Raw genomic sequence first — 23699 nt, 5'->3', positions numbered from 1 at the left:
CCACACGGACACGGGGAGAACATAAAAACTCCACACGGAAAGGACCCGGACCGTCCCAGCTGGGGATCAAACTCAGGACCTTCTTGCTGTGAGGCGACAGTGCTACCCATGGAAGCACTGTGCCGCCCTAAACACTGAAATATCACTAAGTTTATTATTATAAAGATAGACGCACAATCGCTGATGCAACAGCTAAGACTTTTCTGGAAAGTCTTTCTAATAGAATTTAGAACATGACTGAAGGAACATGAGTTCAGCCAGCAATGCTGGTCAATAAGATTGGACTCATACTGGGCATTCCATTTACATTTTCGGCATTTAGCAGACGATTCTATCCAAAGCGACTTACAGTACTGTGACAGTATACAGTCTAAGCAATTGAGGGTTAAGGGCCTTGCTTAAGGGCCCAACAGTGACGCCTTGCAGTGCTTTTTGATTACTAGTCCAGTACCTTAACTTCTGCGCCACCACTGTCCCAATGTATCCAAAAGCTGCAGGCCAGCATAATATTGTTAAAATGAAATAAATAAGACAAAATATATTAGCTTATATATCTCAAATTTTCATCTCTTGTAATATTAATTTTAATATTGCTGAAAGCAAGGTATAAAGCCAGACAAATAGGACCCCACATCTGTGCAAGTGCAACACCCACACCACCTGATCAGTTTATAATCATATTTAATGTTCTAATAATATTTTATGCCATTAATTGTTTAATAAGCTGTAGCATGGTACGTATTTGTTTACATCAAAATGTTCAAGTTGTTATTAGGTAAAAGTTACTGTTTATATAAATGCACCTTTTACTTGTAAATTATTACATTTTCATCTGGTGAAACATGTTTATGAAAGCAAACTTGTGTACAAAAACTGTAGCGATCACTGAGGCGTCCTTAACCGAGATGCGGTGGGATTCAAAATTGCACCGCTATTCGGGCTGCACGTTTTAATGACGTATTAAATAAGCGACCGAGTTTTCCCACTCGTGTGGTGGTGATCATGGCCGCGGTGTGCTGTGCTGGAGACTGGTTGGTGTTCACCAGCTCTCACAATCTAATAGCGGTGGATATTAAACACAGCAGGTCTGCAGTAAATCGTTTTGTTGTCGGTTTTTGTCTGTTGTTCCTAGTTTGTAGATTTTAAAGTAAATAGAGTCTGGAGCAAAACCGGTACTGAAGAAAACAGTAAAATACAGTAGATTCATATTAACAAAAGTGTTAATAAATGGTGATTAAAGAGTTCGTATAGAGACTGTTCGCCTATTTGTTTTGGGTTAATTTACTGAACTCAGATTTATTTGAATTGAATATGACAACTAGAGAATTATGGTTCTGATATTAACATTACAAAGGTCATTTTAAAACTGTTAAAGTTAATGCAAATACATGGAATTAATGAAAAGACATGCAGATATACACTGTTTAATCTATTTCAGGTATTTGTGTTAACTTTAAAGATTTAAAAATGATCTAATAGCATTTTATGCACATGTTTTTGGGTTCATACCATCTGACTGAAGTGAATTGAGTCAAACTAATGAATTTAAATGACTTTTATTATTATTTGTGGAAAGGTTACTGACCTGATCACTGCATTATAATGCACTGCACAACTAGCTGTGCTGTATTAAATATGTTTACATGAGCTTTATTGTAGTGTAATTTGATATATTATTTATTGTTGTCATTTTAATAGAAAAATACATACAATTAGACACAGAGTAGGTACATTACATTCAATTGTGTCAGTTATTAAACTTTATTTTGTTTTTGTGTTCTTTTAAACAGGGAACCATTTGTGTTCGACTGCAGCAAAGCCGAGCAGAAACCAAAAGAAACCGAAAGTGAGAATAAAAGGTAAAATGATCAGACTTGTGTGTAGAAATTTTGCCCCCTTGACTTGATATGTCGCTGACCCCCACGTTTACGTTCTTAATGGACAAACTTTGTTCCAGTGTTTTCCCCTTAACTTAAAGCCCTTGGACTTTGACAACCATTTGCTCTAGCCCTAATTACACCCTTGATCTTGCACCCACAGTGGTGCAGATCTGATAGTAAGTTTTAATATTGGTTTCACAGACTAATTGTTATTATATCAGATAAATTTTTTATCCATGATTGCTTCAAGCATTATTCAAGTGTGTTTTTTTTAGTGTAAATCATTTTTTCATGATTTTTACTGCTACTATTTTTCTCTACTGCTGCTACTACCTCTATTGGAGAGATGCCATACAAAATTTAATTGTACCTGTGTATAGTGACAGTAAAGATTCTATTATATTATATAGAATAGATAGAAAATAACTCCTTTATTTGTCATATATACATATACAGTACAACGAAATTCTTTCTTTGCATATTGCAGCTTGTTTTTTTTGGAAGCTGGGGTCACAGCGCAGGGTCAGTCGTTGTATGGCGCCCCTGGAGCAGAGAGGGTTAAGGGCCTTGCTCAAGGGCCCAACAGTGACAGCATGGCAGAGCCGGGATTCAAACTCAACCTTTTGGTTGATAGCCTAAAGCTCTACCTACTAGGCTACCACTGTCCCCCTGTTTCAATGGTATCACCTTTATACTTACACCTTTATATTTTGCATCACTAGCAGGTAGTCTTGAATAACTGTATGTTTATCCCATAATAGTTGCATACACAAGACACAGCCCACACTGTCTAAAAATTAACCTGAATCTGATGATAATACTTCATGTTTTCCCATTTTCAGTGATGGTGGGGAGTCTCAGCAGGAGGGGAGCGACCAGATCCTCGCCTTTGCCTCGTCTGCGTCAGGAAACTACGCCGCATTAACCGATGACAACAAACGTCTCGTTCTCTTTCGCACGCAGCCGTCATTGGAGTGCATCAGCACAAGGTATCGACCGCTGTTCCGTATCTGTATACTGACGATGACGATTTAATGTGAGCGTGAATGCTGATGTTTTTGGTGTTCACTCTGTAGGTGGGTGGTGCGCAGATGCACCTCCCTGGTGTTCAGTCAGGCCGAGGACGAGCTGTTTGGGGCTGATAAGTCCGGCGACGTGTATTCGTTCTCCGTTCTGGAGCCACAGAAACAGGGCGAGTTAAAGCTCGGACATCTGTCTATGCTACTCGGCATCGTAAGTTTTGTTTACAGATGATTAAAACATAGATCGCGATTAAACATGTGAACATTTGGTTACCTGCAAAGTTTAGGTTCAGTCAGGCTTAAGGTCTTTTAGGAGTGTAAAAATACGCACATACACCGATCAGCCATAACATTAAAACCACCTCCTTGTTTCTACATTCACTGTCCATTTAATCAGCTTTACTTTCCCTATAGAAGCACTTTGTAGTTCTACAATTACTGACTGTAGTCAATCTGTTTCTCTGCATGCTTTGTTACCCCCTTTTATGTTGTTCTTCAATGGTCAGGACCCCCACAGGACCACCACAGAGCAGGTATTATTTAGGTGGTGGATGATTCTCAGCACTGCAGTGACACTGACATGGTGGTGGTGTGTTAGTGTGTGTTGTGCTAGAATGAGTGGATCAGACACCGTGTCCACTCACTGTCCACTCTGTTAGACACTCCTACCTGGTTGGTCCACCTTGTAGATGTAAAGTCAGAGACGATCGCTCATCTATTGCTGCTGTTTGAGTCGGTCATCTTCTAGACCTTCATCAGTGGTCACAGGACGCTGCCCACGGGGCGCTGTTGACTGGATATTTGTGGTCGGTGGGCTATTCTCAGTCCAGCAGTGATGGTGAGGTGTCTGATCCACTCATACCAGCACAACACACACTAACACACCACCACCATGTCAGTGTCACTGCAGTGCTGAGAATGATCCACCACCTAAATAATACCTGCTCTGTGGTGGTCCTGTGGTGGTCCTGACCATTGAAGAGCAGCATGAAAGGGGCTAACAAAGCATGCAGAGAAACAGATGGACTACAGTCAGTAATTGTAGAACTACAAAGTGCTTCTATATGATAAGTGGAGCTGATAAAATGGACAGAGTGTAGTTTAATGTTATGGCTGATCGGTGTATATACAAACAGAAATAAATAAAGGTAATCATGTAAAACCAGTTGTTAAATACCTGTAAAAGAGAGTTCACAAGTCACTGCTTTCTGTTTATATTTGTGTTCTATTTACTGTCCCAACTTAGTTTGGTTACTGTAATGCATTATTTCTTCAGTCTCTTTCTCCAGATGATAAGTACATCATCACGGCAGACAGAGACGAGAAGATCAGAGTGAGCCATCGCACGTCCCCGTACAACATCCAGGCCTTCTGTCTTGGTCACACAGAGTAAGCACGATACACACCGCATCTTTCTATTATTGAACAATGTCATTTTATGTATAATATAACTGTATAATAGACACAGTAAGCAGCTGGAAGCTCACAGGTTAAGGTACTGGACCGGGAATTGGAAGAGTGCCTTGTACAGCCCCACTGCTGCTAGGTTGCCATAGTTGGAACTCTTAACTTGGAGTTCTTAACCCTCGATTACTTGCATTGCATTCAGTCACAATTGCACATAAAGCACCCACATCTATTTTTATGTGTATTTATGGGTTGTAATTCATTTCTGTTTATATTTAGATGAAGCAGCATTGTTTTATAGCCCTGTTTTTGTTGTCTGTTGCAGGTTTGTAAGTGCACTGTGTACTCCTGCTGGTCATACAGAGTGGCTCTTGTCGGGCTCAGGGGTAAATAAATATTAAAACTTTTCTGCTCAGTATAACTAAACATCTACCAAATGACACACAATTGTCATTGTGTTCTTCAAAAAGTTTCTGCACTTTTTAAACTCTGTTAAGAATTTCAAAAACTAATAGCATCACTTTTCTACATCGTCGCCTTCCGTACCAATTTTTTAATACCATCAGCAAAAAATGTGTTTGCTTGAGCTCGTAGCCACTGATGCGCCGCTGCTTTCACATCATCATCACATGAAAATCTTCTTCCCCTTAAAAGCTTCTCTGAGCGTCCAAAAAGGAAGAAATCAGATGGAGCTAAATCCGGACTGTAAGCGTCTCTCAGTCTCACAGACACGAGCGATTCCTCCTCCTCCCACCCTCACCGCTTATAACCACAATATAAAAGTGCAGAAACTTTTTGAAGATCGTAATACACTGAAGAGCCAAAACATTAGAACCACCCTTCTAAACAGCATTGACACGTTAATGGACTCTGCAAGACATTTGTGGTACCAGGGCACTACCAGCAGGTTCACGACTTCTGCTGGCTTATCGATGGCACCTGCACAGAGATTGGTGTGTGACTTTCTGTGTGCGATACGGATCTTCATGTGAACCCACCTGGTGCAGGGGAATAGAAGCGGTCCGATACCGCACATGTATTGGAAGGAGTGTGTTAGTCACAGCCTTCTTCTTGATCAAGAATGAAGGTCTGCAGCAGCTGAGGAAGAAATACAAATACAAAATGTGTGATGGGGGAGGGGGGGGATTTAAATTTGATTGAAACTGATGTTATGTGTAATGATGTGCTGATCTAGCTGCTCGTGGTAACACTTGGTATTTTTTGGCAGGACGGAACAATGAAAGTTTGGCAGTACGAGACCGGCCGACGGTTACAGAGTTTCGACCTGCAGCAGTTTGGGTTCTCAGAAGACTCGAATACAGAAACTGAAGAGGTAACCCTTACATTTATAAAGACACAAGTGATGTTAATGGCAGTGAACTAGAGCATTACTGTCTTCAGTGGAGTGGCTTATTTCAATTGAAATGATAACCATAGGCATTTCGATTTATTCATATGTAAGCATGGTCCCATCCTCCGATATTTAACAGAGTTAGTTACTACTTTTATTGTTAAGTCAAATGTATTTGTATAGAGCTTTTTACAGTAGTCAAGGACCGACAGACCAAAAAACCTCTGTTGAGCAAACCTAGGCCGACCGGGGCAGGAAAAACTCCCTTAAAATTACAGGAAGAACCTTGAGAGGAACCAGACTCAGCAGGGACCCCCATCCTCCCTACTAATAAAGTAAACAAGCAATTAGACTTTTTCATTATTCAGTCCAGTCTGTAATAATGTCCGTAGTGAGTTCTGGACATCATTGGTGCAAACAAGCCAGGTTTCCATCACATCCAGCAGGAGCAGCATTGTCGGAACCTCAAGTTTAAACCTCTTGATACCTTAGTAGAAGAGCTATTTTGACATGTTTACTCAATCTAGACATATACGATTCCCCAATCGGCTGCTGAAAAGCAACAGACGACAAACAGTTTGCTTGTAAATGATTGTATAAACAGTGCTGCTTTATCTAAATATAAACAACATTTAATGATTGGCTCATTTGAAGAGTGGGAATACTGGAGCAGCTGAATATAACTAGATTATTAGGACAATTGGGGGGTTTGTCAGAAGTGTTTCAGTATGGTTTTCCCCTTGAGTAAACATCATAACCTCTATTATGATTTCACCGTGATTTGACTAGGCACAGAGATTTGCTATAAGTCGGATCATCGGTTCTCCTGATGGAAGTCACGTTGCCGTGCAGTGTGAAAGGTCTGGATCGGTTTTCTAAACTGTATAAGCTAAAGTCAGAACAGTATTTGCTGCTTATGTTAAAGCTAACTGTTTATTTCATCAGTTTTCCTGCCGTTCAGCTGTTTGCGACGGACGGCGAGCGCTTGACCCCCACTGAAAAGCTCGTCCTGCCACATAAACCCTGTGGTGTGACCTTCGACTCTCGGAGCGGACTTTGGGTCTTACTGGAGAACGAGGACGCTAACGTGCTCCTGTACACGCATTCGGATGGACGCTGGCAGGTATGTGACCACGAGGGATCTTCAAAAAGTTTCCTCACTTTTATGTTGTGGTTATAAGCGGTGAGGGTGCAGTAGGAGGTCGGGTCTTTTCATGTGATGATGATGTGAAAGCAGCGGCGCATCAGTACCCTCATATCTGCACACACTCTCTCGAGCTTTATTTTTACTACATGCTGATGGTTTGGCTGTAACGTTCTTAACTTGTGGTTGTTTGTGTGGTGCAGAGAGAATCAGAGAGTGCTGATCTGCAGAGGGTATCAGAAACGCTCCACACCCGCCGGGAACTCTTGAAAGGTACGTCATGTGGTCCATTTTATTTAGAAACTTTAGTAGTATGAATCTTTTTGGTTAAAATGAAACACTTATCAAAAATGTAATGATAGTCACTGTTTGCAATACCATTTCCACGTGCACAGAATAAATGTACTAAGCTAAAACCTTTTATTCAGTGGTATGTCGAAGTATTTCTGAGCCCATGTGATATTATCCAGCTTTCCTAAACTGTTGGATAATTTGCTTTTGCCTTTACGGATCCTTGCTTATTAACAACGAGCCTTATTTAGTGTAGCCCAATTTAGCGTAGTCAATTTGTCTTATTTTGCAGTCGAGCTGGGTATATTGCTGCTCACGCCTCCTCCAACCCACACGCAACCCTCAGCGGAACCCTTTTCCACCCATGCACCCTGCACAGGCGCCTCTCTATCTGCTAATCAGGGTCCTTACACAGTGCTTGAAGACCCTAACACGTATTCTGGTCAGCCCTCCATGCAGGCAATGCCAATTATGCCTGCTAGATGGCGCCCAGCCGACCGGTGGCAACGTCGAGTTTCGAACCGAGGAGTTCAGAATCCCGGCAATTCCTTTGCACTACATGTTGTGATGTTTGTGAATTGCTGCTGTAACACTGCAATCCATCGTACCATCCACCTTATCTGGAATTGGGAATTGTACGTACGCTGATGTACGCCGAATATTTTTACACCTTTAATCAGTTTCTCTCCTGGTGTTCCTTTCAGACTCGGCGGCGACGGAGAGCCGTTTTCATCACCTGTACAAGGTGAACTTCGACAACATGGCGTCGTATTTACAGAAGAAACACGAGAGACTCCAGCAACAGAACCAGAAGGGGGTCAGAAAGAGGGCGGAAGGAGGGGGACCACAATCCAACGGGGCAACAAAGAAGAGCAAGAGCGGTGTTGAAGCGGAGGCTGAGCCCCAGAACTGCGACACGGAGAGCTAGAACCTGAGATTCTGCATCGAACGGACTGATAAATATTATAGTGATCGACCGGTGTGGGTGTGGGTGTGGGTGTGGGTGTGGGTGTGGGTGTGGGTGGGGGTGGGGGTGTGGGTGGGGGTGGGTGTGTGTGTGCGTGTGTGTGCGTGCGTGTGTGCGTGCGTGCGTGCGTGCGTGCGTGTGTGTGTGGAGCTTGGTTTAGTTTTCCATCCTGTACAAACATGCAAACATTTCATCTTTTATTTTACTTTAATGAACCTCTAAGGCAAAACTACTTTCTTATATTTTAAAATAAATGTTTCGTTTCCTTATAGTCAAACTGTGTGTGTGTGTGTGTGTGCTTGTACATTAAAATATACACCGATCAGCCATAACATTAAAACCACCTCCTTGTTTCTACACGCACTGTCCATTTTATCAGCTCCACTCCACTTCTACAATTACTGACTGTAGTCCATCTGTTTCTCTGCATGCTTTGTTACCCCCCTTTCATGCTGTTCTTCAATGGTCAGGACCCCCACAGGACCCCCACAGAGCAGGTATTATTTAGGTGGTGGATCATTCTCAGCACTGCAGTGACACTGACATGGTGGTGGTGTGTTAGTGTGTGTTGTGCTGGTATGAGTGGATCAGACACAGCAGCGCTGCTGGAGTTTTTAAACACCTCACTGTCACTGCTGGACTGAGAATAGTCCACCAACCAAAAACATCCAGCCAACAGCGCCCCGTGGGCAGCGTCCTATGACCACTGATGAAGGTCTAGAAGATGGTAGGAGTGTCTAATAGAGTGGACAGTGAGGTGTTTAAAAACTCCAGCAGCGCTGCTGTGTCTGATCCACTGCAGTGCTGAGAATCATCCACCACCTCAATAATACCTGCTCTGTGGGGGTCCTGACCATTGAAGAACAGGGTGAAAGCAGGTTAAAAAGTATGTAGAGAAACAGATGGACTACAGTCAGTAATTGTAGAACTACAAAGTGCTTCTATATGGTAAGTGGAGCTGATAAAATGGACAGTGAATGTAGAAACAAGGAGGTGGTTTGTATTGGTTAAATGTTTTGAAAATTTTAACGCCAAGCCACATGTCTTCATGTCTTCATGTCTTCATTTTATATTTAAAAGTTTATTTTTGTATTAAAGAACAAAGCGTGACTACAAATCTGTACAAACCTCAATAATATATATCATATAAAACCCAAATAAAAACAAGGCAGATATAGAATAATATCAAATAAAACACCGAGTGTGTTGAACACAGTTCACGTTCCCTGAAAGAGGCTTTGGATTGTCTGGAAAGTTCACCAGCACTTCCTTCTACATTCATCCACTCTTCAAACTACTACTGAACCTCCAGGAGAAGAATCGTCACACTGAAATTAAGCATATGTAAATATATCATCAGTTTAAGGTTAATATTGTGATATTTGCAGTAAAGTAATATTATAAATAGGGCAACTACAGAACAACTACATAAAAGTACTGAATTATTTGGTAGTCAAGCTTCTTCCGTGGCCTCTGATCATTAGCTTTGCATTGCGCTTGGTGATGTGAGGCTTGGATACAGCTGCTCGACCATGGAAACCCATTCCATGAAGCTCTACACACTGTTCTTGAGCTAATCTGAAGGCCAAATGAAGTTAGGAGGTCTGTAGCGATTGACTGCAGAAAGTTGGCGACCTCTGTGCATGATGTTCCTCAGCATCCGCTGACCCGCTTATTATTATTATTATTATTATTATTTTAAATGCTTACCTTATTTCTTCTTTCCTCCCATGGTGAGATTCTCACTTTTCTTTTTCTGGACCTGCAGCAGAGAAAACAAGGTGGGCAAAACACACTCATTGGAAAAAATAACGATTTGTCGAGTCAATGCGTCACTCCTGGTGTCTGACCTCATTCATGGCATCGTCGATCTGTTTGAGTTCTTCATATCGGTCCCGTGATTCTCTAAGTGGCTGAACCATGACCTCTTCAATCTGAGGGAACAGCTGTAACACACATGATTTGTTGAGCAAATGTGTTTGTTCAGCCAAAAGGAATCATAATTTATATATATAATTTCTATTGGTGAATATACATTATAGTGGAGAGTGTGTGTGAATAACAGGTAAGCTCCATTATACTAGCTTATATCATCATACGCTTACCTTCATCACCGTCTCAAACATGGGGATGAGGACGAACTTGATGAAGCCGATCTGAGCCGTGGGCTTAGTGACCTTTTCTCTGTCCATGAATGGAGCGATGGGTAATCCCTCTGCCTTCTCCCTGTCGCTCTGCATTCGGATTATTAAAGAAAAAAGAACACTGGTGTCTATTTTTGCCAAGTATAACGTCTTAATACATGGCACATACATGTGGTCACTGTCTGTGATATACTTTGCATGTTCTCCTTTATATGTGTGACGCTTTGTTATGGATTGTTGCCCTGTTCTTGCATAATTCGCTGAAAATTTATTAATGAATGGTAGATTTCATCTGTTTACGTTCCAGGTGGTAAATGTTAAGGTTTATTGAATATAAGTTCTTATCTGACCTGCATGAAGTACTCCTCCAGCAGACAGTCCACCCAGGGCTCGGCCACCTCCATGGGCCGGACCTCGTTCGAGATGTCACAGCACTTGATCAACACCATTTTTAACTAACAGAGAACGTTCACAAAACAAAACAATCACAAATCAGCCAACCAAAAAGGAGTGCTTTATAGCAATTTACTCTGCATCTACTCTGTATTAGGCCTTTTGTACTATATAAAATATAGTATCTATCTGTCTGTCTGTCTGTCTGTCTACCTATCTATGTCTGTCTGTCTATCTGTCTGTCTATCTAGCTGTCTGTCTATCTGTCAATTTATCTATGTCTGTATGTCTATCTATCCGTCTGCTTGTCTATCTATCTATCTATCTATCTATCTATCTGTCTGTCTGTCTGTCTGTCTGTCTGTCTGTCTGTCTGTCTGCCTGTCTGTCTGTCTGTCTGTCTGACTGTCTACCTATCTATGTCTGTCTGTCTGTCTGTCTATCTATCTGTCTGTCTATCTAGCTGTCTGTCTGTCTATCTGTCAATTTATCTATGTCTGTATGTCTATCTATCTATGTCTGCTTGTCTGTCTGTCTATCTATCTATCTATCTGTCTGTCTGTCTGTCTGTCTGTCTGCCTGACTGTCTACCTATCTGTCTGTCTGTCTGTCTATCTAGCTGTCTGTCTGTCTATCTGTCAATTTATCTATGTCTGTATGTCTATCTATCCATGTCTGCTTGTCTATCTGTCTGTCTGTCTGTCTGCCTGTCTGTCTGTCTGTCTGTCTGTCTGTCTCTCTCTGTCTATCTATCTATCTATCTATCTATCTATCTATCTATCTATCTATCTATCTATCTATCTATCTATGTCTGTATGTCTATCTGTCTGACTGTCAATCTATCTTTATGTCTGTCTATCTATCTGCCTGTCTATTTATCTATCTGTCTCTCTCTCTCTTTATATGTGTATGTATATGTCGTCACATTCAGTACTTACACAAGTGACGTGCTCCTCATTGGTGTAATCGAAGTTCTCCACCTTCTGTTTAAAGGAATCGAGGATCTCCCCATGTCGAGCCATGTCTGTAGCTAGTATCAGAGTGATAGTTCCCTGTAAATGTAATAAAGAATGTGTTAAAACTTATTATATAACGTACTTATAATAACGAGAATGAATTTGATTTAGTAAAACAATGAAGCACTGCTAACAACAAACAATGGAACAAAATACTCAGATTTTAAAACAGTAGATTAAAAAACGTTTATGGTGTGTACAAAATTAGGAATATCAAGAGTCTCAGTTCTTTAAATGTAGAAACAGTGGATGTTCATGTAGCAAAACTCGTGAGTTCAAATCTAGCTCTGCTACCAGCAGGGTGGGCGCCTACACGGACAATGATTGGCTCGTCCGCTGGGTTGGATGCTGGGGGGGATTCCTCATAACTGATGCAATTATGACCTCTGCTGGCTGATTGATGCCACTAGAGATGGGGGATAACGGGGATCAGTGCGTGACTCTCCATGCATGAGACTAAGCCCCATATGAACTCGCAGTCGGCTACTGCACACGTGTCGGAGGTCAACATCAGTAGAGAGGAAGTGTAATGCAATTGGGTAATTGGAAATGACAAGATTTAGAGGAAAAATGCAAAAAAATCACTTAGACTGAGATATTTTATCATGTCAGATTGCTTTAGATCAGATATAAAGTTGGTATTTGCAAAATAAGACTTTAAGAGGTCATCAGATTTTGTATATGTAAACTTTAGTTTAATAGCATCACATGAAACTTTACAGGTAGCTACGCCCGTGTCTGTGTGGGTTTCCTCCGGGTGCTCCGGTTTCCTCCCACAGTCCAAAGACATGCAAGTGAGGTGAACTGGAGACACTAAATTGTCCATGACTGTGTTCATTAAACTTGTGAACTGATGAACCTTGTGTAATAAGTAACTACCGTTTCTGTCATGAATGTAACCAAAGTGTAAAACATGACGTTAAAATCCTAATAAACAAACAAACTTACGAACAGGTAGCTACAGTATTTGCGATCATTTAATTTCATTGCAGCTATAAATGACTCAAAGAGCCACACACACACCTGACGTACACACTTAAACACACCTGCCGTATCTGTTTGAAGGCCTCAGAGTCGAAGTTGGCGAAGATATTACAGTCAGGCTGCGAGAAGATCTGGAAGGCTACGGCACAGTGGTGGTTCTCCAGAGGAGAAATATCGTTATACCTCACGGCCAGCTCCGTCCGGGCATTTATCTGATAGCTGAACACAGGGACACAACACGATTGTACATTTTAATACAGAATAAAAGCAATGATCTTTGTGTCTGTAATCTGGTGAAATGATATTACGTGTTATTGTATCCGGGATGATCGAGGTCGTGACACACAGCCGCCGTCATGAGGATCAGAATATCAACCTGTGTGAAATTTTCCTGAAGGAAAAACAAACACACTGAATCAGAAGTGTTCCTGTTTTTCCTCCTTATTTCTGCGTCTGCTTGATTATAGAATGAGTATTTTCAGATCATCAGTGTATAATTTATACACGTACACATTATACAACCACTATATTTCTATATAAGTTTTTGGCTTTTATCGCTGATTTCACTTAAGAAGAAATAAACCGGGTCTCAAATATTCCTCTGATTAAACTGATTAAATCATTTTATTCTGCTAGAATTACAAAATACGTCTGTAAGATCCTGGCGGGACTGATTGCTGTTAATTATACATGAATCCTTATGACATAACGCTTGGTTTTTTCCACAGAAGAAGTGTGTGTGTGTGTGTGTGTGTGTGAGTGTGTGTGTGTGTTTGAGGGTTATTGAGTGTCAGCAATCTCTGCACTCATTACAGACTGGGATAATTAGGAAGAAACCCTCCGAACGGATGCCCATGGCAACGGATGTGTAAAGAGGAGAACGAGGGGCTGAAGAGCTTCTCCAGACGACGAGATTCTGCCTTTCACCTTCTTATCTGTCCAACCCACCCTCCGCACCTTCTTAACATGCTTATTTATGTCTTTCTATGCGATTGCTAATTGTGTCACTGATGGTAATTGGGGTCTTAAAATAAAGCTGATGCATTATTTTATTGGTGGCAGTGTGGTGCAGTGGGTAGCACTGTCGCTTCACAGCAAAAAAGGCCTGGGTTCCATTCCCTGGCCAGACAGACAGGGTTGGAGTTTGCTTTCTGCGTGGAGTTTGCATGTTCTCCTTGTGTCCATGTGGGTTTCCTCTGGTTTCATTTACATTTACATTTTCTGCATTTACAGTAGTTACTGTATACAGCCTGAGCAACTGAGGGTTAAGAGCCTTGCTCAAGAGCCTAGCAGCAGCAACCTGGCAGTGGTGGGGTTTTGAACCAGCGACCTTCTGATTACAAGTCCAGTACCGTAACCACTAGGCTTATAACTTTCCTTCCACAAAGCCGATTAGAGCTACTAGGAATTGCCGTGAGTGCATAAGTAAGTGTGTATGTGTGTGCTATGATGGACTGGTGATCTGTACAGGGTGATTAGACCCACAGAGACCCTGACCAGGTTGAAGCAAGTAAAACAGCTGGTAAAACAGATAGTAAATTATAATAATAATAATAATACATTTTATTTATATAGCGCTTTTCAAGATACTCAAAGACGCTTTACATAAGACAAATAATCAAAACAAATACGTACATACACCATACAAATCATAGTACAAAATCAAAATAGTACATCAACATCAAGAATAATTAAGATAAAAACAAAGAGAGCAGCATAAGACAGTTCATTAAAAATTAGCTAAATTATGAGAGAGAACAACAAATATAGAACAATTTCTTAAAATTAGACAGAAACAGGACAGATTTACATGCAATCAGGAAACTGAAAACTTTACAAGTTTTAGGATCTAGGACTTCACATTTCTGTCGTGATCTAAGTATAAAAACTATTAAAAAGAATAGCAAAAATAAAAGCATTTATTTCGTGTTGTTACAAGTTAAATGCCATATTGAATAGATGAGTTTTGAGAAGTGACTTGAATTTGGACAGGTCAGGACAATCTCGTAGGTGTTTGGGGAGAGCATTCCATAAAGATGGAGCAGCTATGGAAAAGGCCCTGTCACCCCAGGTCCGGTGCTTGGTCCTAGAGGGTATGGACAGTAGGTTAGCCTCAGAAGAGCGAAGGCTACGGGAGGGAATGTGCTGATGGAGCAGGTCGGTGAGGTAGGATGGGGCCTGATTATGGAGAGCTTTGTGAGTGAATAGAAGAATTTTGAATTGAATGCGTTGAGCAACGGGAAGCCAATGAAGTTTTTGTAGAACAGGTGTAATATGATCACGGGAGCGAGTATGAGTAAGGAGGCGAGCAGCTGAATTCTGGATATACTGAAGTTTTTTTAGGATTTTGTTAGATGTACCATAAAGGATGCTATTGCAATAATCAATTCTGGATGTAATAAAAGCATGAATCAAGGTTTCGGCGGCAGAAAAGGAGAGTGATGGACGTAGACGTGCTATGTTTTTTAGATGAAAGAAAGCAGTTTTGGTGATGTGATTTACATGGAGGTCAAAAGAGAGGTTGCTATCAAAAATTACACCAAGATTTCGGATGTTAGAAGACGGAGACAAAGTGTCATTATCAATGGTAATTTGAAAATTTTTTGTGGTTTTTGCCAGGGTTGTAGGACCTACGATGATCATATCTGATTTTTCACAGTTTAATTTGAGGAAATTAGCTTTCATCCACAATTTCATTTCAGTGATGCAATTTGTCAGAGTGGAGTGAAGTTCAGTATTAATGGATTTGGAGGAGATGTAAAGCTGAATATCATCAGCATAGCAGTGGAAATGTAAACCATGCCGACGTATGATGTCACCAAGGGGGAGCATATAAAGAATAAACAAAAGGGGACCTAACACTGAGCCTTGGGGAACGCCTTGGGACAGTGGAGCAATGGCAGAACTACAATTGTTGATATTAACAAACTGTTGTCTGTTTACGAGATATGACCTTAACCACAAAAGGGCAGTACCAGTGATGTTGACAGAGGATTCAAGGCGGGACAGAAGAATGGAGTGATTAATGGTGTCAAAAGCTGCAGTAAGATCAAGGAGGACGAGAATATTAATTTGTCCAGAGTCTGAGGAAAGAAGAAGGTCATTTGTGACTTTGAGGAGGGCTGACTCAGTGCTGTGCTGGGGGCGGAAACCAGACTGAAATGATTCAAATAGATTATTGGAATTTAGGTGATCTTTGAGCTGTGAGGCAACAACACGTTCCAGTATTTTCGACAGAAATGGAAGATTGGAAATGGGCCGAAAGTTACTCATAATGTTAGAGTCAAGTCCAGGTTTTTTAAGTATGGGAGTAACAGCAGCCAATTTGAGTGATTGAGGGACTGAGCCAGAACTAAGAGAGGAATTGATTATCTCTGTGATAAGTGATGAGATAACTGGAAAACAACCCTTAACAAGTTTTGATGGAGCAGGATCCAAAACACAAGTGGAGCTTCGCATCCCTGTTAAGATCTCAGATAGGTCCAAATGAGACACAGGTGAGAACTGAGACAGAGGCTGGGTAATAAATTGAGATGAGATAGGCGGAGAAACAGAGATGACAGGGGAAACTGTCAGAAAATTGTGGATATTCTCAACTTTTGTTTGAAAAAATGAGAGGTAAGAGTTACACTTGTCAACTGTAAAGGAATTGGTAGTATTGTCAACTGGTTTGAGAAGTTTATTTATTGTGGAAAAGAGAGTCTTAGGATTTGTTGATCCAGCATGTATGAGTTCGGAATAGTAAGTGGATCGGGCTGCCGTAAGAGCGTCTTTGTAATGTTGAAGATAATCAGAATAAATCTGATAATGTACTGTTAGACCGGTTTTCTTATAAAGTCTTTCAAGCTGGCGTTTACGGGATTTCATTTGGTGAAGCTCAATTGTGTACCATGGTGCAGAATGACTAAATGAAACAAATTTGGTTCTCAAAGGAGCCAGCTCATCAAGACATGAGGCGAGTATGTCATTATAGTAATCGACAAGGTCAGATGAATTACTAGACAGTACAGGACAGACAGACATCTTTTTAACAAGAGAATCTGAGAAAGCAGAGGGAGAGATATATTGAAGATTCCTGAAGGATATTTTACGTTTAGCTCTAGTGATGGGCCTAGTGACCTCAATGTCCATGATGATTGTCAAATGATCAGAGACAGTAAGGTCATGGCTGGACGGCTGATTATTATTATATTATTATATTATTATTATAAATTAATGAATTTAAGCAACAGGTGTGGCTGATACACGGTCATGGACAATTTTGTATCTCCAATTCACCTCATTTGCATGTCTTTGAACCGTGGGAGGAAACCGGAGCTCCCGGAGAAAACCCACACAGACACAGGGAGAACATGCAAATTCCACACAGAAAGGACCCTGACCACTCCACCTAGGGGATCCAACCCAGGACCTTCTTGCTGTGAGGCAACAGTGCTACCCACTCAGCCACATCAAATCAAAATCAAGGTTTATTTGTCACATACATAGTCATACACAGTACAACTGGCATATATAATGTATACATACTGTATAATGCATATCTATAGTCAGTCTGTGTTTTTAATATAAAGTTTTATATAAAGGATTATTTTGGACCTGTTCTTGAGTCCAGTGACTGTAGTGGTGGCTCATTGGTTTAGATTTAAGATTATAGTCAAACCTTACAATCCACCACTGATCATCTAACGACTGATTTTAGTGATTTACGAACAACTTTAAGAACTAACAAACTACTTTAAGTACTACGTTAAATGTAGGAGAGTTCTTAAGTACGAGGGGACGAAGTACTTGGTGTTTTGGGAAACGCACCCCAGACCCTTAACCCCTGACCGCTCATGTTTTAGTATTATATTGCCTTAAGTGTAAAATAATCTGGATTAAAATGTTATCAAAATAAAACAATACAATACAGCACGTAGTTACCTGAAGGTTGCAGAGGTAGATCATGCTGTACATCATCTGTGTGACACAGAAGCAGTGACGGAAGTTGTGGAACGGATTGTTTCTGTAGTTGTCATGAATGCAGAGCTACGAGCAAAACAGATTAAACCAGGATGAGAAGGGAAACGGTCACAAAAATAATACTGGACAGTGTTTACATTCAGACAGGTTTAAAACAGGAACATACAATAACAAAATAAATTATATTATTAACTAAGATTTTAGTTTAAACCTGTAGTATGTAAACAGTGTCGAACAGTTAAATCATCAGTATTTTCTAAAAGTTTAACTACATTTAACAGGTTAAATTTTCTTCAGTAGTTTGTAAGAAGTTAAAATATTTAATGAACCCATTTGCACAATAAATGTATAATTTTCACATTTGCTAGGGTGACCATACGTCCTCTTTTTCCCGGACATGGACCAGGGATTTCTAAATCACCAAAAATGTCCAGGATTTGGCTTTAGTATTCTGTGTGCGCTATTATTTGCATGTTTTTGAACAGATTTCACCTTGTTAAAGTTATTAAAGTAGTCGTCTTCTTAAAAAGGACCTGTTTATTTATTTTAGTTCAATAACATAGTTGCTTGGTTATTTATACACATTGCCATGGTCCCACCAACACGTGACATTTTGATGTTGTATGTGGTTTCCATCTTTCCATCCATTCTCTCATCGATTTTCCTCTTTTCACCAGGTCATGGGAGTGGCACGGTGGGTAGCACTGGCGCCTCACAGCAAGAAAGTCCCGGGTTCGATCCCCAGGTGGGGTGGTCCGGGTCCTTTCTGTGTGGAGTTTACATGTTCTCCCTGTGTACTCCGGGTGCTCCAGTTTCCTCCCACAGTCCAAAAATGTGCAAGTGAGGTGAACTGGAGACACTAAATTGTCCATGACTGTGTTTGATATTAAACTTGTGAACTGATGAATCTTGTGTAATGAGTAACTACCGTTTCTGTCGTGAATGTAACCAAAGTGTAAAACATGACGACAAAATCCTAATAAACAAACAAACACCAGGTCATGAAAGCTCCTTGACTGTTCCATGAGTAGCAAACCACTAAGTAACTTTTAAACTGTTTAAGACAGACTGCTTGTGATTGGTGATAATAACGTTTCCGCTCTGTTCAGCAGCTCTCTCGTCTTTGCCATTGTGTACAAGGAACAGAGAATGAAACCTTTTGGAATAAGTAGTTTGCCATGCAGCTTGGCAGCAGGATAGTGCTGCTGCTCTAGAATGGGTGCCACATCGCAACATGTGCCCCAAGGACCTGAGTTTGATTCTCAACTCCATGTTCTCCCAACCTGTGTCTCCTACATACAAAACACAGCGTGCAGCTCCCTGTCCATGGAGTTTTCCTCTGTGCACCCAGTGTTTTCAGGAGGCACGAAACATACCATAACGTTCACCAGGATGGAAAAGTGAAGGAACATGGATGGAATAGATGGAACTAAGTACAATTAAATGCAAATGAACTAAATATTGACTGGAATCCAGTTGCAGATTTTGTGATGTTTGAATGTGTGTGTGTGTGTGTGTGTTAAAGAGAGAGAATTATCAGTCCACGCCTTACCAGCCATCTCTTCAGGGTGATGGGATTAATGTTGAAGTCTTTAACCAGACCCAAGTCATGGTACATGTGCTCCAGACAACTAAGCATCTGAAAAACAACAGAGTCAGATCAGCAGTTCATCTCATCTGTAGCAAAATCAACACAATTATACATAAAACCATGTTTCAGAAAAAGTCTGGACAACTAAAAATACAATAAAATACAATAAAAACAAGAACCTGTCAAGTGTTGATTCATTCTAACTTTTATTTAACTGACAAAAGTCCAAAGAAAAGGTGTCCAATGTTTCCACTGCTAAATTTAAATGTATTTTGTAAATATAAACAAATTCTCTCAAAAAAGTTGGGACATAGGAATTTTACCACTGTGTTACATCACCTTTCCTCTTATTTACACTTTTTTTTACACAAGTGGACCCTGGTCCATTCTTGTTGATATAAAACCTGAGCTGCCAAACAGTCACAATTGATGCACAATACATTTCCAACAGGAAACAGATCTGGACTGCAGGCAAGTCAGCCAAACACCTGCACCTTGTGTTTACTAAGCCACCCTTGTGTAGCGTGTCCAAAATGAGGCCTGGTATTGTCTCAGAGCAATAAAATATTATGTCTAAATTGCACAAAATGCAGTACGTAATGCAGCTAGGTAATGAGCTGTAAGTGATGTCTGCACACAGCAAGAGTAAAAATGATCAGATAACGTGCAGTTAGATAAGCGCAGACTGGAAATCACATTAAAGCATGTAAAAGTGAATAACACTTTGCTGGAGATTAAAACTGTGTTTCCACCCATTAGAAAGGATGCAAAAACACCTATAAGAGAACTTTATTATTTAATAAGTCTATGTGAAACTTTCACTTTTAAATCTTGGCTTGTTAATGTAAGTTTAAGATGTTTGTGTGAGTCTGAATTAAACTCTCTTGGTGTTAAAGTAGTTTTATTATAAATGGGGTTAAATTTTAGTGATGCCAGCAAATGTGTTTTAATTACTTTTCCAAGACGCAAATCTTGTTCTGCCCTAGCCAGATTAGTCAGTCAGCTATTAAATATTGACTATACACTACAAAATCAGTGTAGTCAGTGTATAATCACCACCTCCTTGTTTCTACACTCACTGTCCATTTTATCAGCTCCACTTACCATATAGAAACACTTTGTAGTTCTACAATTACTGACTGTAGTCCATCTGTTTCTCTACATACTTTTTAGCCTGTTTTCACCCTGTTCTTCAATGGTCAGGACCCCCACAGGACCACCACAGAGCAGGTATTATTTAGGTGGTGGATGATTCTCAGCACTGCAGTGACACTGACATGGTGGTGGTGTGTTAGTGTGTGTTGCGCTGGTATGAGTGGATCAGACACAGCAGCGCTGCTGGAGTTTCACTGTAGCTGCTGGACTGAGAATAGTCCACCAAACAAATATATCCAGCCAACAGCTCCCCGTGAGCAGCATCCTGTGACCACTGATGAAGGTCTAGAAGATGACCGACTCAAACAGCAGCAATAGATGAGCGATCGTCTCTAACCATCTACAAGGTGGACCAACTAGGTAGGAGTGTTTAATAGAGTGGACAGTGAGTGGACACGGTATTTAAAAACTCCAGCAGCACTGCTGTGTCTGATCCACTAATACCAGCACAACACACACTAACACACCACCACCATGTCAGTGTCACTGCAGTGCTGAGAATGATCCACCACCTAAATAATACCTGCTCTGTGGTGGTCCTGTGGGGGTCCTGACAATTGAAGAACAGAGTGAAAGGGGGTAACAAAGCATGTAGAGAAACAGATGGACTACAATCAGTAATTGTAGAACCACAAAGTGCTTCTATATGGTAAGTGGAGCTGATAAAATGGACAGTGAGTGTAGAAACAAGGAGGTGGTTTTAATGTTATGGCTGATCAGTGTATATCTATAGTGTAGAAGTGCTGGTAGCACTTGCAAGTTATTGTGACTTACTACCTGCTAACTCCCTAATCCAAAGAATATGAAACACAACTGCAGGCTCAAAGCACATATTTTACATTGAATGGCCTCTCTGGCCTCACCTCGTTGGATTCCCACTGCCACACGTCGAAGACCGGCTGTCTCAGAGCGTCTATCGTCTCCTTGGACAGGTGATACTACAATCCACACGGCCACGTACAAGCCACACAGAGGGAAGAGGGAATAAAGACAGGACAGCACAGCGTTAGAGTCTTACCTCGTTGGATTCCCACAGCCAGACGTCGAAGACGGGTTTTCTGAGGGCGTCTATGGTCTGCTGTGAGAGCATGTACTGCAGGCAGACAGAGCGCCCAGTTAACCCCCCAGCTCCTAACGCCTGGCTGGGGTCACCACACTACACAAGCTACAGACATCCTATATGGAGCAGGTTCTACATACTGTATAATCTGATGATTTAATGCTCATCATAATGACCATCAGTCCTACACCTGATTGTGATTGAACTAGTAATCAGAAGGGTGCTGGGTCAAGCCCCACCACCACCAAGTTGCCACTGTTTGGTCCTTAATTGTTTACAAAGAAAAAGTAAGAACACTGGGCAGTCGTAGCTTAACAGTTAAAGTACTGGACTAGTAATCACTGCTAGGTTGCTGCTGTTGGGCCCTTGAGCAAGGCCCCTAATCTTCAATTGCTCAGCCTGTATACCGTCACACTACTGTAAGTCGCTGTGGATAAATGCTGAAAATGTAAATATAATAAATAAGGGCTGGACAAATTACTAGCCATGGTACCTCCACACAGAAAGAACACGGACTGCTCCTTCTGGGATTCGAACCCAAGACCTATTTTGCTGAGACTAGACAGTGCTACCCACCAAGCCACCGTGCCACCAGATTTTGGAATCATCTCAAAATCTTAAGGCGAGCTGTAGTCTAGTGGTTTAGATACTGGACTAGTAATCTGAAGGTCACTGGTTCAAGCCCCACCACTGCCAGGTTTCAGCAGTTGGGCCCTTGAGCAAGGCCCTCAACCCTCAGTTGTCTAGACAGTATACTGTCACACTATTGTAAGTCACTTTGGATAAAGGCATCTGCTAAATGTGCTATCAAGGTCCTTAAGCTGGGCTGGACAAATTACTAGCCCTTGGACCTGGTACCTCCACACAGAAAGGACCTGGACTGCTCCATCTGGGATTCGAACCCAGGACCCCTTTGCTGTGAGACGACAGTGCTACCCACCAAGCCACCATGCCACCAGATTTTGGAATCATCTTAAAATCTTGAGGCAAGGCGTAGCCTAGTGGTTAAGGTACTGGACTAGTGATCAGAAGGTCGCTGGTTCAAGCCCCCCCCACTGTCAGGTTGCAGCAGTTGGGCCCTTAATTGCTCAGACTGTATACTGTCACTGTAATGTAAGTCGCTTTGGATAAAGGCGTCTGCTAAATGCCAAAAAGTGTAAATGTAAGGCCTTAAAAGTGCATTTTAACATCTAACTTCATTTGTATGTGACTCCAAAAGCAGGACCTGTTCAAAAAACTTGAAGCATAACTTGGAAATACCATGTTTTACCTTGGGGTACGAGGGCACATCTCGACGAGGCGTCTGCTTTTTGTTGTCATCCAGAAAACCACTGCAAAGATGAGATAGCAGATAATTACTGTCAAGAAAAGGAACCTTACGAGCTTTAATAATGCTGGCTAATGAAAGGAGGAGCACACCGAGCTGGTGTGGGACTCATCCGGATCTGATCTGTTCCTTATTAATGAGGAAGTACATGTGGGGAAAGTGATGAGCATGCACTTACACCGTTCAGGCATAACATTATGACCACATTCCTAATATTGTGTTGGTCTCTCTTTTGCTGCCAAAACAGCCCTGCAACTGTGATGCTCTGTGTATTCTGACACCTTTCTATCAGAACCAGCATGAACTTCTTCAGCAATCTGAGCTACAGTAGCTCGTCTGCTTATTTCGCTCCCCACGTGCATCAATGAGCCTTGGCCGCCCATGATCCTGTCACCGGTTTACCACTGTTCCTTCCTTGAAGCACTTTTGATAGATACTGACCACTGCAGACCGGGACACACCCCACAAGAGCTGCAGTTTTGGAGATGCTCTGACCCAGTCGCCTAGCCATCACAATTTGGACCTTAAATCCTCACGCTCGTCCATTTTTCCTGCTTCATCAACATCAACTCTGAGGATAAAATCTTCACTTGCTGTGTAATATATCACCCCCACTAACAGGTGCCGTGATGAAGAGATAATCAGTGTTATTCACGCCACCTGTCAGTGCTCATAATGTTATGCCTGATCTGTATGTTATAAGATCCTGAAGAGGTACAGCATATATAGAAAGAGGCATATCATTATCACACTGCAAATCATTACGAAGGGTGTCCACATACTTTTAACCATATAGTAGTATACATGCTTGTATGTATATAGGTTTGTTTATTTGTTTGTGTTTATTATCTGACCATAACTTGGTGCATCTGACTTTGCGTACAGGCTGATTTATTGGGGACAGACCTGTTGTTCCGACAAGCCATCTCCTCCCTCAGCTTCTTAATGTCACTACGACATTTCTCGATCTCCACCACCTTCATCCCCTCCACTAAGAGTAAAAAA

General features: G+C 41.3%; 2 protein-coding genes across 2 annotated transcripts in view; one reads left to right on the top strand and one right to left on the bottom strand.

The window, feature by feature from the left end:
- The first annotated feature begins 1002 nt into the window (after window positions 1–1002).
- Window positions 1003–8091, top strand: wdr4 (WD repeat domain 4). The gene is made up of 11 exons (XM_063005792.1): window positions 1003–1085; window positions 1791–1859; window positions 2723–2869; window positions 2957–3113; window positions 4179–4291; window positions 4635–4695; window positions 5538–5642; window positions 6450–6520; window positions 6606–6783; window positions 7008–7077; window positions 7800–8091. The coding sequence occupies exons 1-11, from the start codon at window positions 1003–1005 to the stop codon at window positions 8021–8023; spliced, it is 1278 nt and encodes a 425-aa protein (XP_062861862.1). The 3' UTR covers window positions 8024–8091.
- Window positions 8092–9123: 1032 nt separating this feature from the next.
- pde9aa (phosphodiesterase 9aa) overlaps window positions 9124–23699 on the bottom strand; it is a 34660-nt gene continuing 20084 nt past the window's right edge. Inside the window, exons 5-17 of the mRNA XM_063005718.1 lie at window positions 23601–23685; window positions 22638–22698; window positions 21171–21245; window positions 19114–19200; window positions 17523–17627; window positions 12908–12990; window positions 12662–12818; window positions 11538–11651; window positions 10557–10661; window positions 10168–10296; window positions 9913–10008; window positions 9773–9824; window positions 9124–9390 (exon numbers count right to left, since the gene is read on the bottom strand). Of these exons, the coding sequence (XP_062861788.1) occupies window positions 9774–9824; window positions 9913–10008; window positions 10168–10296; window positions 10557–10661; window positions 11538–11651; window positions 12662–12818; window positions 12908–12990; window positions 17523–17627; window positions 19114–19200; window positions 21171–21245; window positions 22638–22698; window positions 23601–23685 (1148 nt within the window). The 3' untranslated portion in view covers window positions 9124–9390; window position 9773. The remainder of the gene's footprint in view (window positions 9391–9772; window positions 9825–9912; window positions 10009–10167; window positions 10297–10556; window positions 10662–11537; window positions 11652–12661; window positions 12819–12907; window positions 12991–17522; window positions 17628–19113; window positions 19201–21170; window positions 21246–22637; window positions 22699–23600; window positions 23686–23699) is intronic.

This window comes from Trichomycterus rosablanca, chromosome 12, assembly GCF_030014385.1.
Source record: "Trichomycterus rosablanca isolate fTriRos1 chromosome 12, fTriRos1.hap1, whole genome shotgun sequence".
NCBI lineage: Eukaryota > Metazoa > Chordata > Actinopteri > Siluriformes > Trichomycteridae > Trichomycterus > Trichomycterus rosablanca.
The sequence above is the reverse complement of the archived record's forward strand: the minus strand, read 5'-3'. Positions and strand labels throughout refer to the sequence as shown.